General features: G+C 43.3%; 2 protein-coding genes across 2 annotated transcripts; one reads left to right on the top strand and one right to left on the bottom strand.

The window, feature by feature from the left end:
* Positions 1-7,022: 7,022 nt before the first annotated feature.
* Positions 7,023-8,876, bottom strand: LOC140545749 (succinate receptor 1-like). The gene has a single exon (XM_072668715.1). The coding sequence runs from the start codon at positions 8,874-8,876 to the stop codon at positions 7,923-7,925; it is 954 nt and encodes a 317-aa protein (XP_072524816.1). The 3' UTR covers positions 7,023-7,922.
* A 4,324-nt stretch (positions 8,877-13,200) lies between these two features.
* Positions 13,201-19,318, top strand: nipsnap2 (nipsnap homolog 2). Its single transcript, XM_072668768.1, has 10 exons — positions 13,201-13,322; positions 13,867-14,003; positions 14,084-14,129; positions 15,146-15,240; positions 15,719-15,789; positions 16,240-16,380; positions 17,183-17,214; positions 17,377-17,471; positions 18,016-18,099; positions 18,258-19,318. Exons 1-10 carry the CDS (start codon positions 13,231-13,233, stop codon positions 18,320-18,322), a joined length of 858 nt encoding a protein of 285 aa, XP_072524869.1. The 5' UTR covers positions 13,201-13,230; the 3' UTR covers positions 18,323-19,318.
* Positions 19,319-19,342: the final 24 nt, after the last annotated feature.

Below are 19,342 nucleotides of genomic sequence, written 5' to 3' on the forward strand. Positions count from 1 at the left end.
GAAAACTGGGATCAGCAGGTTCACTTTCTCACATGCTCAGAATGCCTGCTCCTGTTTACAGCGCACTCCTCTTTAGTGTATTCAGGTTTTTTATCCATCTTCGAGCTGTCAATGACCTAAAATTGCTCCCAGAGCCATGGCACCTCATGGCCGAAAAATGCCATGTAACACTGGTTCCCACCATTGTGCCCCCATGTGACTGACCAAGGACATAAAGGGCCTAGTTCTCATGGCTGGTGGTGGTGGTGTAGTAGGGACATTCTTGAGAGAATGACTGGGAAGCTGGTGCTGAATTTGGAAAAGAGGCAGCGCCGGTTGCCACCAGTTGATCACAGCTGTGAAATTCAAATTGAGCCAAAATGACCCCAGTAAAATGGTCCTCATTTGGGGTTGGCACATCTACAATCATTCTCAGCTGCTTTACTGTGAAGGACGATGAGACTGTTCCCCAGGCCTCTTCGAACACCACTTCACCTTTAAAAGACATTAAAACTGTAATTATTCCATCAAGGGAGGTTATCATGGTTTGCAGCTCTTGTCAGATAGGTATCATGATCTGCATGCGTAAACATAATCAGTATTTGGATTTTCTGGTATCATTTTTCTTCTTGTTCATTTGTTCTAATCAGCTTTTACTGCCATTAAACCCTCTGAGAAGGCAGCTACACTCACAGAACTCGCTGTGAGAACAGAGGCCAGCTCTGGTAAAACATGTTACAGAAACCTGTGAAAACCCTTAAGGCAACAATGTGCTTATGACTACATTCATAACAAGTCCACCTCAGGCTTCCCGCTGGTTCAGAAACGCACATAATTCATGGAGTGTTACAATATCGGCTACAAAGATCTAATCGATCTTAATGAAAGCCTAAATGCTCGGAGAACCGAAGCCCATTATTTCCTGGCCTATGTTCCTGAAGGAGTGGAAAAGAACATCTAACACACCTTGTAACATGTCACATCACTCGATAAGCTCCGCTGATATGCTTTGAACAGCTGGATGGGGTGCGAGGCATGAATCGAGCTCTTCAGGCGTCACACGAATGGCTGAAATCATCGTGTGAGGCAACGTCTGCAGATGGTCAATGGCGTGTTCCTATCTGATAAGAAGCATTCATGACAGTCCCTCAGCACTCACGCGTCTCGGGAATTTTCCCACATCCCCGAAGCTGTTGCTTTAAGAGCCGATAACAGTCTTCGAGAGCAGGTTATGCCAAGCAAAGCAACGGGGAGATCGAAAATGCAGGCCGAGAGCCAAGGAGTGGAGCGGTGGGCGGAGGATGTGGCGAAGATCCACCCAGAATGCACGAGGGGGCAAGAGACACCTTCTTTTTTATTATTCTTTTTTTTAATGGCTCGAAGCTCACGCTCCCTAATAGATGGCCATCTTGTTTTTTTCCCCCCCGATTCTTAAGAAGACTTATTAGTGCAGATGTTTGCACAGCTGCAGCCGTCAGAGGTAGAGCCTGGAACACTCCCTCTCAGCTCCAGCGCATAAAGAATGGGAAGTTCTGGAATAAAACAAATTCGATCACCCTCAGGTTCTTCTGAAATGCGAGAGGCTTCTGTCTGCAGCCTCTTCAATCACATCAGATGCCTTATCACTTCGATTTGGACCAAAATTACAAATATTCTGCAGGAGTCGCTTTAATTGCTTAAAAACAACAAAAATCCAGGCTGGAGTCACTTGAGCCCTTTTTCGAAATCCACCTGTGACATGATCTTAGAGGGATTCACTGTTTGAAATAATTATGACAGCTGTTTGCAACGCTTTTCACTTGTATTGACATTAACCAAGGCCACATCTGTTTAACCAGCGACGGTTCATATTTTTATGTCCTGCAAATATCGTTTGTATAATGGAAGAGAGGTTGGCCAAAGTCCTCCTTGCATGTCATTTATCCTTCTCCCTGAACCTCAACCAGGTTAAATATTACTGCCCTGAGGCGCCTGCTGGTCAACAATCCCATCTCATGAGTCCAGGTCATGTAAACAGCTAACAAGAAACGAGGCAGATGTGCACTCGAAACCACAAGAAGCGATTAAACAGGAAAGAACTCATCACTGATGATCTGCAGAATGACTTTCAGGTGGAAGTGAGGTACGTGCCGCTGAGGAGCTCTCTGTGAGCATCCCTGCCCTTCGTGACATGACTACGGAATGACGACACGTCTGCAGGAGAGGCAGGAACGGAACCTGACGTGCCAGAAGGGTCAGCATGCGTGTATACATCAGCGCCACTGGGAATAAAACCTTCATCAACGTCTCGTTGCATTTAGACCCTTTCCGTCTGAGAAGAACCGGCCACTGGCACGAGGCAAGTCCAGACATTGGAATCATGCTGGAATTCCATCCTTCACTTTGGAGGAATGGTATCAGATGGGATTAGACGTGGTGCTGCTCGGCTTTCCCAAGAGAACCTGGCTAAGCCCAGCTCAGAGCTGCGGTATCCATGCAATCCAATTAGAGGTACCTCCCCCCGATCTGTGGAATTAATGGCTGACGTAGAGAGATTCTGAAACTCAAAGGAAAAATGTTTGTGTGAAAAGCTCGTGCATCGCTCTCGGTGTGCCTGAGTTCACTGATGATTTAGGCTGGCTGGTGGGGTGCCTGGCCGATTCATCATCAGACTCTTTTCACCTGTGCCAGGGGAGACAGAATGGGGCTCAATCTATCTAGACAATATTCACACTTCAACAGATAATACAGGGCAGCGCTCCAGCTGAAAAGGCCTCAGAACCGCTCGGCTACACCCCAAACATTTCCCTGAGAGAGTTCAGTGGGCTGCACTGGCTCGCTGGAATGCACCATGAATGCAAAGGTCGGCCTTATCCTTCGTAATTCCACACGTGCTGATCAATTTCATGCAAACACCAGTGACATGCAGAGTCCTCCAGCCCAAGTCAAAATATTTCCATATTTTGCCCCAAAAGAAAAATCTCTTGGCTAGCTGTTCGTCTTTGAAGCGCTCAGTTGTGATTTATGTCCTGGGATTAAAATAAATCCCTATAAAGAGTCTTTCTGAATTCCACGAGTGCTGAGCATTCTTCTACAGTCAAATATACAACATCTTCTTCTGCTCAGATTCTTTCTCTTGTAGTCCTGCACATGACGGATTCATCTCTCTCTCTCTCTCTCTCTCTCTCTCAACCTTCTATCTGCCTTGACTGACTGTGATCATCTTCTACCCATCATCTGAATTTTGCAGTCGAACTCTAAGGTAAAGCTTAGATCTGAGAGTCTGGGATCGTCAGTGATGTTGCAGCAGCTACATCCTAATCTGGACAATGATTAGGGAAAAAAGGTAGCAAGCAGGCTCATAACCATAAACAGTAAAAGTACAGTGGTATGAAATAAGGTTTTGAGAGATGGACCACGCCTTAATTAACACAAACTCCTCCTGCATCGCATATATATACCCTCCAGTTCTACCTCATAACTTCACACCCACCACCCCCCAGGCTCCTCCCTTCCGTTTCGTCACTCACCTAAGCTACGGGGGGCCAGGCTTCACAAACAGAAGGCTAACCCAGGCTTCTGTGTAAACGTTAGTATGGCAACACAGCCTACAGGGAGAGATAAGAATGAGGAGGTTGATGGGCATGCACTCACAAAATTACCATATTTAGTCTAATAGTTTGCACCGTGTACCCTGAACTGACACATACTGGTTTCACTCCCAACGGAACAATATCTACACACATGAAATTTGACTTCTGTATTTTTTCTTGTGGGACAGCAGAGTGCTTTGAGCAGGTTCTGCTGTTTTTCTTGTAAATGTTCATCTTTAGAAAAGTGCCTGTTGTAATCCCTGTCTTTCAGTCCAGATCCACAGTTTCACACTGTTGGGCAAAACCACCTCTCCATCTCTCTGATGGAGCAGTTTAAGCTGAGCCCAACCCGTCAGGTCCGCTGATGGAACTTTCCAAGTGCTCAGAAATCGCCTGCATGAAAATCACTCTGCCTGACATACATCATGTTCTTGCATCACTCCTGAAAGCTAAAATCCTGTTGCCTTCATCTCTTTCCTGACATAATGACTGAATTGCCCCAGTCACGCCTATGGAAAGCAGGCCAAGAAGGACCACACACACAGTCAGCGTACACATAACGCACACATCACCCACCATGTTGCCAAGCCATCTGCTCAGCCCGTGTTCCGATTTACCTCTACCATGACACTGCCGAACTTCGGACCGCAAATGAAAATCGGCGGCCTGTGTGGAGGCAGCATTCAGACGTGGACCAAAGTGACCAGACTGCGTCGGCTAACTGTGACCCCGCGGTGGAACCTGTGAGCTGATTGAAGGACCACAGAGGTCCTCTTTAAAGTATTTGTACTAAAGAAGGCTTCTTTGAGAAAACTTGGGTTGGGTTTATTAAAGAGGATCTGCTACTCCTCTTTCTGCTTTTGTCCCAGTTGAGTGAACTGACACACTGCTTCCAAATTCACAGTGTAACAATAGCCCATTATCACCAGCCACTACAAGATCACACATGTTGGTGATCATTTAAATGAGTAATTTTAATACAAAAGAACCCTCTTAGGCCATAGTGAGCATGATTTATTAAATCATATTATTCAAAATACAAAATTCTTGTTTCTTCATAACCACTGATGTTGTGATGTAGCAGCAGTGGTCCATCTCCCAGCATTTACTCTGTAGCTCCTTATCATGCCCTCATAGCACAGACAGGCCACAGTGATGATGCTTTAACACACACAAGGCTTTATTTGGACACTGTATGTCCAAATGTTTGTGGACACCCCTTCTAATGAATGCATTCAGCTACTTTAAGTTGCACCTATTGCTAGTTCCACCGCACAGCTTGTTTAGCTCAGTGTTTTTTCAACACCGCCCTGCACAGTTTCGAAGCTTTCCCTGCTCCCAACACACCACATTTAACTAATGAGCTCATTAACTCATTAAGCCCTTTCAGAGGACTCTCTAGAGCAGATAGACATCATGACCCTATTGGCTTCATGCTGCCTAATGCCAGGTGTGGGCTAGAGGGGTATAAAGCCCCCCAGCATTGAGGAGCTGTGGAGCAGTGGAAGAACTGTGTTCTCTAGAATGATGGTGGAGGAGCTCCATCCAGTACTCTTTTGGGAAGAGTTAAGGAGTTGGGGATGAGGTGGCACAGCAATGCTTTTCCAAAAGAGAGACAGTTACTCCAACAGAAGCAGGAGAAACTCTTTTTAATAGCCTTGATTTCAGAGGAGACGTTTATACTTTTGTCCACGTCGTGTACATGTCACTATTGACACCACAGGCTGACGAGGGAAATATCACACAGTTCCTCATCCTACTTGAGCTCATAGCAGCAGGATGCTGAAAGGTGTAATCCTTCTCTAATGCAGGACAATGAGTATGCCTGTGTCTGCGTACATGACCAAGTAAAAACTGAGTGAGTGTCTACAGTCCATACAGCTCACAAAAGTAACAGTGCTAAACGCCTCGCTGCTGTGGACCGTGTTCTTTGTGCAGCCTCGGCTGAGCTGCATGCCCAGCTGTGCTGTACGCTCAGCCTGTGCCAGCGCCATGATTGGAGCCTCCGCCTCCATGTGCCAAGAATTACAAACGGCCGGAATGCGAGCACTCAAACGGCCCCGTTTCGCTCCATTCCTCACAGAGTGACCATAAAAGGCTGGACGGTTTGAGTGCAGGCAGCAGGAAAGGACTGGTTCAGGGTTGTCACTGGTGTACGAGAGGAACACAAAACAAGGGCTAGACAGGACCAGAGGGTGGGCACAAGAGGCCAAAACCACACTGAAGTAAAAGCGCCATTACGTCACTGCAAAGTCGTTTCCACAAACAACTTGACCAGAAGCAAAAATGCATCAGCAAGTCCTGCAGTGGAACATCTTAATAGTATAGAAGCACATTACCACCACTTTAAATAAAAAATGGATAAAAAAAAAATAAAGCATCTCAGAAAACTGAGAAAGGATCTGAAAATAACAAGAAATCAGCTCAAAATATATAAAAATACACTAATGATTTTAATATCTCAAAATAATGACAACAATTTATTTAATAATGAGACAATAATAACAGAACAGAATCAAATGAAACACAATGGCTAAATATGAAGGACTGAAACTGACCCGAGCAAACAGTCAGAACCCCTCACCTCACAAATATAATTCAGCAAAAGTATATTTAAACAAACTGCAGTCACACAGAACACACAGTCCATTTTCCAGGCTGACCTGTGGTCAGTGGCACCAGAGCAGTAGGCCAGCTGGCCGAGGAGCTGTTAGCACCTGAAAGCTATCAGATCTCTGAACAGCCTCTACTTCATTCTCACACTTACATAAAACTGCAACTGCAGGGCTAGATTTCATCCATCCATCTTCTTATCCACGTCTTTCTGGTCAGGGTTGCTGTACGGAGTGCAACCAGAATCATTGGAAATACTCCCATGGTCCATCACAGGGTACCACACAAGCCCCTTCCCTCATATACTCACACCTGGGGGCAATTTAGCATAGCCAGTTTACCTACTACTATACTATATGTCCAAATGTCTGTGGACACCCCTTCTAATGAATGGATTCAGCTACTTCAAGTTGTCCTCAGTGCTGGACTCTCTGGAGCAGATCAACATCACCATGCTGCCTAATACAAGGCGTGGGCTAGAGGGGTATAAAGCCCCCCAGCATTGAGGAGCTGTGGAGCAGTGGAAAAGCTGTGTTCTCTGGAATGATGGTGGTGGAGCTCCATCCAGTCCTGAGGATACATGTTTTTAATAACCCCTTACTGATAGGCTCCTAATCATGTGCTTGTCCAGGCCTTTATATTAGATGACCCCATGTTCCCATAAGAACTTTAGCACTTCAGGAGTTTTACATCTGCCTCCACATTTATAGCAGATTTCATCTGTATATTACAAATCCATAAGATACAGAAGAAGCACAGTAAAACAGTGTATTGTAGAAATGCCACAGGAATAAAGTTCAATGGAATCAATGAGACAATAGCTCCCCCTATGTGCATGTGCTTGCAAGTAACTGTAAAAAAAAGACATCCCTCAGTTAAGTAAGCTGCAGAACACTGTGCACCACAGGATAAAGGCTCCTGACCAAATATAGTTCACAGATATCAGAAACAGGATGATTTTTCCATACAAACAGTTTTGGTAGTTAATATGTATAGAACTGTACTAATGGGGAAAGTAAATTACAGCATTTAAAAAGCGAATTGAATAAAAGTCCACATGGTAACTGTTGTATAGGATGCATAAGCCAAAGTGTGTCTGGGACTTTCTCTAAATACTCTGCTAACTATAGATCCCTTCTAGAAATGCAATGGACCCTGCGGCTTAAGCTGTGACCCCTATGTCTGGTGGCAGACCTCACTGACAGGGTTTGTGAAAGAAGCCACAGATCTCACCTACTACTTATCTATAGTTACAAGGGGACGTAGGAACCCACACTACTATCTTTTCTGTAGATATATCTGTAGATAAGGTTGTTTACATCTGAACTCCAGAGCGACGTCTGAGTTGCTGTGTGTCTCTCTCTCTCTCTCTCTCTCTCTCTCTCTCTCTCTCTCTCTCTCTCCATATGCATATGTCTTAAGAATTAGGCCGGGTTATTATTTACACTGCTAGTGTAAATGGCATGATGTTAATATGTACATTTGAAAGCCAGACTGTTTTTGCTTGGTTAAATGGTTCCTCATGGAGAAAAAAAAGCTCCTGATTTTGGTTTCTCTAAAGAACCTTTCTAAATATATATATATATATAGTGTACCAAAAATGGTTTCACATTTCTTATTATATTAAAATGATAAAATAGTTATAAACAGGGATAAGAATTGCCTCATCATTTCCAATAATGTCCAGTAATGTTTCCTTTCAGGTTGGCTCAGAGCATCCCTAATTCTCATCAATCCTGCATTTGTTAAAGATCTCACTCAGGTTCGACTCATTACTGTCCTTGCAAGCTGCCTGAGCTTGTCCTGAATGAGCTCTTTAAATCTGTCGGTCATGAGGAAATAAAACACAGGGTTGATGACGCTGTGGGCGAACGCTAATGGCCGCGTCACTATGTACACCGCCTCGATGTAGTTTCTGGAACACGGGGATGACATCTCAGAGAGCTGCGATGCTATCCTCACATTCCTCATCACGTGGATGGGAGTGTAGAGCACCAGGAACATGATGGCGGTGGCCCTCAGTATCTTCAGAGGCTTTTGGAAGGAGGTACCAAACACCTGCTCTTGAACCGTGAGCAGAGAAACCATCTTAAAGGATGATAAAAACAAACCCAGGAGAGGCAGGATGTATCCGGTGACGGTGAGCACCAGGCTGTAGATCAGAGTCCTGTTCACCTCACTGAGGCTTGCAAAGTCATTACACTTGCTCCAGCCATTGCGCTTCAAGTCCTCCAACACGAAGATGATAAGTGGCATGACCTCAATGTTGACCCAGATCCAGGTCAAGAGGCTCACACAGAGGGAGCCTCTACAGGTCAGCAGGAAACGGTCGCGCTGGGGGTGACGCAACACCAGGAGCCGATCCACGCTCACCCACACCATGAAGAGGATGCTGGAGTACAAGTTCACGTGGAGGATGTAGCGGTTGGCCACGCAGAGCGCAGCTACGTACTGCTGTTGGCCATGGGCGTAGGTGTAGGACAGGTGGGGTAAGGTGCACAGGAAGACAAGGTCCGACACAGCCAGGTTAAACAGGTACACGTTGGTGGACTTCCAAGAAGGAAGGCAGAATAGGTAGCCCAGGACTACCACCAGGTTGCCAGTGATGCCAATGGCAAACTCCACAGCGTACACTGGTGACAGATAGTATTTCCAAAGTGAGGGGATGACATCAGAGCAGTTGGACACCTGAAGCCAACAAGATCGTTGCATACGGTTACTGCACATAATCACTGGACATCTAATCAGTGTGTTGACATGGGCCTGGGCCCGGGCCTACCCCGATTGGTCCCAGGCCTACACTGTAAAAAAACTGAAGCAGGCCAACTCAAAATGATGAACTGATTACTACATGTAGGCAATCGTTAATCCGTTTCAGCTGCAGATCATTTACTAATGTTTTTGAGGCTCAACAATGAAATTTAAAGCTAAAAACTTCTGAAGCACGTAAACGATCTGTAATCAGTTACTGCATCATTTTCAGCTGGTCTGGTCTGTACTCACCTTGTTAGGAGAGTGAAATGTGCTTTGTTTTCTTTAACTGACGTCATCCTGAGTAAATATGACCTCTCCAAATCATTATGCTTTCAGGCTCGTTCCTGAATGTGTGAGTTTTAGTCCCGTTCAAAGCTCGGTCTTATTTTCTCGACCCTCCAATCACTGACTAGCAGTTGATGCTATCTACCTCTGCCTCCGTCCTTCAGCTCTTCACGAGGGCACCTGTGTTTGAATTTGGAGCCACAGCTGGTACCAGGATGTAGCTGGAGACCTTTAGTTAGAATCGTGTTTAACTTTAACCCTTTAACGCCAATACTTCTGTTTTCAGGACTTCCGCCACATCAGTGTGATTATCAATAATGAATTGTCTTTAATTATTAGTTAATAACACATATACAGACAACAGAAATATGGTACATACATGTTTGCTGCCCCTTGTGGATTATCCCTGCACTGCTGAATGCGTGCTGATCTAGTGCTGGGGTGACCCATTTATGTTTGGGTTTTTCAGAAAAGAGGACACTGGGGTATTTACATGGGTATTTCAGGAGATTTTGTGGCTGGGGAGTTTCCAGTAGGCCTAAGTTGTAGGAGCATGGCTGTGTGTGTGTGTGTGTGTGTGTGAGGGTGAAAATATATCTTAAACCCTGCAACAAACCAATAAATAGCCTTCATAGCCTGGATGACCCAATCAGCTCCTTTCAGTTCAACCGACAATGTAGGCCTACTGGAAACCCCCCAGCCAACTACAGTGGATACCCGAGTGCCCCGAGTGTCCTGACAATAAAAATATGGTCACCTCAGCATTGTGATCAGATGTTTTTAAGATGATCAGCACACATTCAGCCAGGTGGTTCCACACTTTGGACTGACGTTCTAGACTGGGAATGGATAAACTGCTGAAACTGCTCTGATAAAAAGTTCAGCTTAGTCTCAGAAAGTTCACCAAACTCACAGCTTTTACTTCTGCATTTCATCTACAGTACAGCTTCAGCGGAGCTCGTCTGAATGCTCTTCTACCTCTGCCTGAATGGTACTCAAACCGGGCCTACTACAGCGCTGGTCATGCAGGATCCAAACGTATGACCTGTTACACTTATGAACATATACAGAATATATAAACAAGTTAATCTGATGAACAGACTGAACTTCACTTCTGTTTTAGTTAAGCTCAACTCAAACTGAATATTGAAATAATTGAGAAATGATTGACGAGTTTTACTTTAAATGAATTGTGATTTAGTGATTTCATTTACATCAGTTTTTTTAGATCAGCACTGGGATTAATGTAAAGCATCCAGCACATTCTGGCTCCTCTGTGGTTTTACTGTCCTGTGTAGTTATCAGTATAACCACGGATCACAGCCTGAGCTGCAGTTCATCTTGGGGTGATGACCCAGGATCTGATAAACTGGGTTGTGAATTTTGTCTTTATCTGTATTCACACAAGTTCCCTTAGGATTTCCTGTTTGTGATATTTCCTAAAGCAGAAGCTCGTGTTTAAACAACCACAAGTCAGAGCTGAAGAGGACTGCTAGCATTCAGTAACTCTGCACAGCAGCATCAGCATTTCCAACTCAACCATTCCTGTAAGTGAAGAATTTCTAAAAGCCTGAATCATTCAGTTGAGTCAAACTCTTGTGTCTTGTTGTCTGGATGACCAGAAAACCAAACTTCCGGTTGCACAGTGGGATGGCTGTGGTTGTGGACGTGTGAACTTGAAACCTCCTGTTTCAGCTTATAAATAAATAAATAAATAAATGCTGTGAATAATTACACTTTATCTGAAAGTTTTCATTATTATAGAATTAATATACTGAAACACATCATAAAACGTGGTATAACTACAGAAAAAAAACAATTTCAATTTAAAAATAAAAACGAATCAATATCTAGTTAGTTAACAGTTATGTCACCCCAGTTCAGACATTCTGTCATTTATAAATGTTCAAATTTAGACATTTATTCAGACAATTATATACTATTTAAAATGTTACTAAAATATTCTAATCACATGTGCTTTATTACATTAGCTGAATGAGTACGCTCATATATATATATATATATATATAGAAAAGGTTTGGGCAAACCTGTTTTAATGATTTTGTTTATTTGAGTGAGTTATTAAATCCTCTACAGGAAACAAATATACATGTTATATTCAGTAAATAAACAGTAATTATGCTTTATGTACAGAAGTGTGCTCCCTGTAGCAGATTTTCTAACTTATTTTCACTAACAAATTCAATAGAAAATCAATAACCCATATTAATCGAACATGTGTGGCAAGGCTGTAGGACGTATGGGTGTACGTTCCTGAAAATGTAAATGGCACTTCAGCTGTTGTGCTGTGAGCTATAATGTGCCTAAAGCAGTTATAGTGAAGCCTTGTAAATTATTGATTAGCAGATTAGAAATATTCCCATACTTACCATTGTGTCGTTTAAACAGTTGTGTTGTGAAGAATAAGCTTAGCAGAGAGAGACTGCAGCCGAAAACCCGGCACGGTTAACAATTAACCCACATTTAAGCAAAACCTCTTTCCAATAAACCATACAGTCCTATCACACAGTGATCCTCTCTCTCTCTGTGTCTCTCTGTCTCTCTCTTTATCTTTTTATTTCCTGCTTGTTTTGGTCAGTGCTTAGACATCTGTGGGAGGCAACTATAGTTCTATAGAAGACCTATCATGGCGAGGTGGGACAGGCTTTATGAGCACGAGAGGCAAATAGTCAAGTCAAGTCAAGTCAAATTTATTTGTAGAGCTTTTTACAACTGTTGTCGTCACAAAGCAGCTTTACATAATTAGTACTTAATAAAGGACAGAGACAGAGAAGAAAGAAGAAATAACATGAAGGGTCAAAGACCCCCGTAAGCAAGTCAATGCCGACAGTGGCAAGGAAAAACTCCCTCAGAGCTGGAGGAAGAAACCTTGGGAGGAACCAAGACTCACAAGGGGGACCCATCCTCCTCTGGCCAGACTATTTAAACATTAATGATAAAAATTACCAAACCAGGTACAACAGAAAGTTGATAGTGGTGATATTAATTGTGTCAGACAGACACGAGTCCATCTAGGTTTCAGCACGGCCACCAAACAGGCAGCAGCGGCAGGCGGGTGAGCCATGGGTGGTGGTGGGTGGTGGGTGGGGGGACCCACTGGCCGGACTGGTAGGTGGCAGCTGGTTAGACGCTGGTAGAGGGGACCTCAGCGGGCAATCTTCCAGCAGGTTGGGCTGGGTGGCCATTTAATACAGGACCGCCATATTTAGATCCAAAAATGAAAAACATGGATATAATTAGAACTATACAATTGTAACAGTCAAACCTTTTTTTAGATTTTTACTGTAGTTTTGACTAATATAACCAAGCAAATGAAGCAGTGCACTCTTGCACTCTGTGAAAACAGCTAGTTGGTTTAAACTAAAAGAAAAATGCCATAATATTCATAACAAGACTTCTTATTATATATAACTAATTTAATTCAATTATGGAAGCACAGTCAGTTTCCAGAGATCATTAGACCTGAACTGAGAGTCTCTTCAATTTACCAAATGACCAAAAAGCTTCCATATTTATATGAATGTTTATTTCAGGTCTCGAGGGTTTCCTGCGGCAGCTCGGCCTGAGAGAGCAACATATAGCTTAGGGCCGAGGCTGGAGTGGGTGGCAGGACTAGGCCGGTTTAAGGAGGCATTCAGCCCTAAATAAATGTACAGTAATATTTTCAGTACATTTCTTTCTCTCATGTCTTTAACATCAAATTAAACACGAGGGTGCTCGAGCCTGGGGAGTCTAATCTAAACTACTACTGAAAATAATAATAAAGAGAATAAAGAGGGATACAGAGTAAACAGGGGTGACGTCTGACTCAATGAATCGTTGAATTGGGAGTTCGATTCATTCAAACGTGTTTAAAAAACGACAGTTGGAAAGAATCGGTTCGTGAACACTGAATCGAGCCACGCCTCCCATCTGTAGCGCAGAAGCGCAGCGGCCTCTGGTGGCAGAAGTGCGCGTTACACGCTTAACCCTTTCCTCTCCAGCGCGCCGTCCAGTGCAGCGGAAGATGGCGACTAGAGTCCTTCATCGCTCCTTCTGCGGCCTGAATGAGGCGAAAACCCGGTCCAGGATAACAGGACAGGTCGCCACGTTTAGCAGGTCTGACCATTTTCTCTGTAGTATCTGCGCTGTGATGTGAACGCGACGCTTCGTCGGAGGTAGACCGGATAACGGAGCCTGGAGCCCTGCAGCCCTGCAGCCCTGCAGCGGTGCCCCAAGTTCTGAGCAGTGTAAAACCGAACCCGGCTCAGTACCAGACACCTCCACACACTGTACAGTTCGGGACTGTTGTCTTACAGAGGGGATAACGCAGGCAGAGCTGAGTGAGCCATGATAAAGCAGGTTATCACAGTAGATGGGCCAAGGTCATGACTACTTCCTGTATATGGCTGATTTAGGGAGGGATGGTGAGGGATGGTGAGGGGGGTGATCTGGCCTGGGTTCTGGCTTCTGCTGACAAGATAAGATCTCCTGCACCCTGCATGCTCCTACCCCTGCCCTGAGCTGAGTCTGATAAATGAAGCTGGGCGGGACACTGTCGTCCCTGTTTTTGGGCTCATTTAGGGTCAGATGACCCCACTGTGTAAGCAGTCTTGGCCTTGGCCGGGGTTCTAGCCTGACCCCTTCTAACGTCCCGTTTCAGGAGCCTGCCGTCAGCGAACAGGGAGCGAGAAGAGAGCTGGTTCAAGTCTCTGTTTGTGCGCAAAGTGGACCCCAGAAAGGACGCCCACTCTCACCTGCTTGCGAAGAAAGAGGAGAGCAACCTCTATAAAATCCAGTGTAAGTAAAGTTCGGCGGGCGGTGCGTTCCTGCTGTTCTGGAGTTCCTCTTATTCATTATTCCTGCTGCTTTCATTTCAGTTCACAATGTGAAACCGGAGTGTCTGGATTCCTACAACAAACTCTGGTAAGGACACTACCCCCCCACCCCCCTCCCAAACCCCCTCCAGTATAATGCAAGATTTATTGGTGATTAACTACACTCCAGTTTGCCTTTTTTCTTTGATCAGTTTCTTAATGAAGAGCTGTTTTGAGCCCTTCGGGCTGAACTGATTTGCCAGCTGTAGTCTCTGAGGTGCTGAAATGTCCTCAGTTCTATTTCTGGGAGGAGATTGGCAGGAGACAGACCTTAACATGTGCTGAGCTCCATTCCTGAGGTGGCTGCCCTCTGTTTGCTCCACCCTTTCATAGAAGTCTTACCGAACAGTAGACGAGTGTTAAACAGTGAAGGCCCGTGTTCTGGACGTTGCTTAAGTGGGAATGGTTTTCCCTTTTTCAGAACTTTCTAATTGACTTACAAACTCACTGAGAGTCAACGAGACGAGAACTGTAACATACATAAAGAGTAGTTACATAAAGAAATGTAATGACTCCTGTGCAGGGCAGTGATCGGAATCAGACAACATTCATAACCACTTCATCTAATTAATTCAAGCAGCTTTTACAGGCATGCAGGTCTAATCAACACCACTGTGATCAATTCTGACTCAGAACGTTTCTGAAGAATGAAGCATTTGATCAGAGCGCTACAAAAGACTTCATAAACATCATAACCATTTCATTATGTATCTGTTTAATTAGGGCTATTCAGTGTCAAAAGTGATTCATCACTTATAAATTATTTTTAATTTGAGTTTTTCGTGTAAAGAAAAAAAATCAGCAATTTATTTATAGAATTTATACAAATTCTTTTACATGAGATGTTTGAGAACTTTATTCCATGTAATTTAAACCGTTTCTGTTGGTTAATTTGCAGTAGAGTGTTCACACAGAGTAAAGATCCAATGAAGTCTCCTAAATAAATAAATAAATACAATCTTTAGATTTTGAACCCATTCAGCCTTTAATACTGATATGTAGCTACTGTTGACGTTTAGAAGCTCCGTCATAACTGCTGTATTTTATTACCTCTCTGCTCCACAGTGAGGGTGTGTTGCCTTCTATCCACGCTGATAAATACTACCCCTGTGAACTGGTGGGCACGTGGAACACCTGGTATGGAGAACAGGATCAGGCTGGTAGGACCCCACAGTAAAACACCTCACGCTTTCATCCCCTGCTCAGCAAATGGCAAGGCAGAAATGGATATAAGCCCAAGTTTTTTTTTCCATATAGAGTTCTTATCTTATATGAAGGTACATATTTAGTTGGATGCTTATTAACCAAACCTGATATGAATGAATTCCTGTTTACAGTCCACATATTCCAACTATATATTTGGAGTTCAGAAGTGTGAGCTAGTGCAAAAGTCTAGGGCTGCACGATATTGGAAAAAAATGACATTGCAGTATATACATTTTGAATATATATATATGGTGTACAGGAATTTTCACCAGATTTCAGCAAACGTGATCTAACATATGATATAATAATGTACTCTGGATATCCAGGATCGGACTAAAATAGTTGTGACATGCATGCACACATTGCAATGCTGAAAGGACATATTGTGCAGCTCTACAAAAAACACTGAATAGCGTCTTCCTTTGTGTACAGTGCATCTCTGGAGGTACAGGGGAGGGTACCCTGCCCTGACCGAAGTCATGAATAAGCTGAGAAATAATAAGGTAGACGACCCCTTGGTTTGTTCCTGTTTTGCACAGTTTAGTTCTAAGATCTCACACATTACAGAAAGCTCCTTTTAAAAGTAGATGAGAATGCATACATGCGATTTATACGGCTTATACCTGTAGAAGACCACTGGACACTGTCCTACAGTCGTATGCTGGTTTACATCGTAGTGTTTAGTTGCAGAGATTAGCTGTGCTGTGTCTACTGTATTCTCAGCGCTATAGTGAAGACACCAGTGTTACAACTTTTACATTCACAGCATTAAATCCCCAGAGCTCTTACAGGTGAATCCTGTAGGAGAATGTAGAGTTAGACTTATTGGTGAAGAGTGGTGTGTGTGCGTGTGTGTGCTCGCTGGGCCACAGATTTGACAGACTGAGGGTGGTGTTACCCACTACACCTTCCGGTGCGGTTCATTTGGTTCTAAAGCCTCTGTCTCTGTACAGGAATTTATGGAGTACAGGAAGGAACGGGGGAAGATGCTGCTCTCTCGCCGTAATCAGCTGCTGCTGGAGTTTAGCTTTTGGAACGAGCCAGTTCCACGACCGGGACCAAACATCTACGAGCTCAGATCGTACCAGCTGAGAGTGAGTGTTCCTTCCACACAGCTCACATGATGCTCACATCCCCACCAGTGCTGAATCTGACACTGACATTTCCAGTGTAAAAATCCAGTTCTTCTCAAATTAATTCTAAATCTCCACCACTGGAAAACATAAAAATCTGACCCTGAGCCTTTCTCTGGAATGAAGCATTGCATCATTATATATATATATAATCTCCAACCATTTAAATGTACATACATCCTGTTTATTCCTCATTTTAAATTAAAATCAGTGTCAAAGGTGAATCATCATTAAAACATTATTATGATGGGAAGATGATCTATCCTTTAATAGAACACCTTCCATAACATTGACATTTTCCAGCTGAGCAGCAATTCAGCATTGTTCAACATCCAGTGTGAAGCCGTCCCAGAAGAGTACAGGCTGTTACTGCAGGGAAGGAAGGGTGTTCCTGTCTCTAATAACATTGGTTTGAGAAAAGGACTGGATGAGCAGGTTTATGGACATAAAGTGAAACTTCATGTAATTATAAATGTTAGACTTAAGGACGCATTCATGTTAATTTGATAGAAATGAAGCGACGGCTCTTTGTAGGGTTTCAGCTCTATTGTCTTCATGACGATGGCATGCGTTTTTGTCTCCTGCATGATCCACCCTTGGCACCGCTGTACCTATTGACTAGCATTCCAGTCATTGTGTGCATTTGGGTTTTATTGCACAAGGCGTCGCTCACACTGTAATGATTTGGGGGAAGGGGAACGTGTGTGTGTGTGTGTGTGTGTGTGGAATGCAGTCTTGTAACTGTATAATCTCTGCTTTGCAGCCAGGGACAATGATTGAGTGGGGTAATTACTGGTAAGGCGGCCTATATTTGTTATTTTTATATATTTATATGTTATTTTAGTTTTTTGTCATGCTCCTTATTGCTCATTGGTTTATTAATATGCGATGGAAATGAGTGATCTGTGTAAAGCTGCTGCCGTAAGTTTACTGTCATGCGTGCTCTGGCTTGTTCAGGGCTCGAGCTATTCGCTATCGGCAGCATAATCGCGAGGCAGTTGGAGGATTCTTCTCTCAAATTGGAAGTCTTTACATGGTCCATCACCTCTGGGGTAAGAACTGTCAGTAAAGTATACTGCATACAGGGGCTGGATGATATGGTAAAAATATTATATCAAGATCATAATAGACATTTTCATGATACACAATATTTATCACCCAGACAAAAAACTTGCAGACATTTTTTTAAGAAACTGCTGTCCAATTACAATTCCATCTCTTTTATGCTGCACTCCAAGTTCAGCAGGACATAGTTTTATTTGTCACAGTTAGCAGTGGAATGCTGTGTTTGGGATGATGTGTGTTCATGTATTATGTATGTATGTTAAGTTACCATTTTGGAGATACGAGGGACTGCGTTGATGGACACTTTAATTTCAGCACATTTATCATTTTGGAAAAACAGCAGAGACAGATTGTGTGAAACAGGCCTCAGTAAACTCCATATCCAAGAATTAATATTAATAACAAATCATTTATTTAACAGTGGTGCATTATCAAAAACAATAAAACTTGGTGTGGCTTTAGTCCTTCTACTGTCGAGTTTATTCAGTTGGAAGTTGGAAGTACTTGTTGCTTATTGTCCATTTCTTTCAGCATATAAAGACCTACAGTCAAGAGAGGCCACTAGAAACGCAGCCTGGCAGCACGAGGGGTGGAATGAAGCGGTCTACTACACAGGTGAGCTCACCTTCCCACATCTTGTATTTAAATACAGAATTCAGGTTCATTTAATAGATCTCAATTTAGAAAAGGTGATGACAAAATGTCACGATGTTGTAATGTGAATACTTTCCATTATTAAAACGGCTAATTATCAACTTTCTTCCTGCTCTAAGTGCCCCTTATTCAGCACATGGACTCCAGGATAATGATTCCACTGAAAACCTCACCATTGCAGTAATACTTCATCGTATCCCAGCAAGCTGCAAACTGGAAGTTTGACGGCGGCACAGCATCAGATAACTCTCACTGCCGTGTTTTAATCCACCGTGATGGAACCCATTCCATAAAACAATGATTATTTTAATCCAAAAAAAACATTAAAACGTTGTACAACAAAACTATGACAAAGTGACTGAGAGCTCTGAAGGAAACGGTGTCCGAGTATAAACTCTGTAAGAAAGGTTTGCTTCTCATCTGGCAAGACTGCTGCAGTTACGTCACGCTGACCGCGTCACTGCTCACTTCCACCTGCCATAAGCAAACAGTCTTCACATGATCTGAAGCTTAGTGGGTCAGAGCCTCTGAATAACGTCCAAATTACATTCATTTAATTAAAGACACACGGGTGCTTGATCATGTGTGATGTCAGTTCTGCAACTGGTTAGAAGTGTTGCCTAGATCTGCTGGAAGGGAGTAATGGACAGCTGTATTTCTGTGGGGTGGGGTCATTACTTTTGGAATGTGCTTGATGTTAACATTGGCTTCTTTATTAATTTCTTTTTTTGTGTGTGTGTAAATAGAAAATTAATGTCTAAATTAAAATCTCTGAGTGGTACAAGAACATTTGCAGATGGGCCGCACAATGAAACTAAACCCAGTTCCTTTTCCTCAGATCTACACGCACAAATATGAAAACAAACATGTACTGTACGTAAGACAACTGTACCTTTACGCATAAAAAACCTGGATCAGTCCTGCAGAGTTTCTAAACAGCTGTAAAAAGACCGCTTGTACTTCAGTCAGTTTCTGTGTTTGATAGTCATACAAATGTAAGTTAATGGTATTTATTCTCCTGCTTCGGTGTTATATTGAACCTCAGTCCTGCTTTTCTCCGGAATGACAGTCAGTGTTTATTTTGTGGCATGTTCAGTCTTCTTCACTGAATGAACGAGTCAGAACCAGCGTTCTGTCCAAACATGAAGTGAAGCTCTACAATAAACCAGAACTGAAGCATTCTGTTCCGCCCATGTGTGACTGA

Source organism: Salminus brasiliensis, chromosome 23 (assembly GCF_030463535.1).
Source record: "Salminus brasiliensis chromosome 23, fSalBra1.hap2, whole genome shotgun sequence".
NCBI lineage: Eukaryota > Metazoa > Chordata > Actinopteri > Characiformes > Bryconidae > Salminus > Salminus brasiliensis.

Bases quoted from the DNA above. Each gene is read 5' to 3' on its own strand.
- LOC140545749 (XM_072668715.1), bottom strand. From the start codon at position 8,876: ATGCAACGATCTTGTTGGCTTCAGGTGTCCAACTGCTCTGATGTCATC.
- nipsnap2 (XM_072668768.1), top strand. From the start codon at position 13,231: ATGGCGACTAGAGTCCTTCATCGCTCCTTCTGCGGCCTGAATGAGGCG. The intron at 15,790-16,239 runs GTAGACGACCCC...GTCTCTGTACAG, and splicing joins ATAAGCTGAGAAATAATAAG to GAATTTATGGAGTACAGGAA. The intron at 16,381-17,182 runs GTGAGTGTTCCT...TCTGCTTTGCAG, and splicing joins TCAGATCGTACCAGCTGAGA to CCAGGGACAATGATTGAGTG.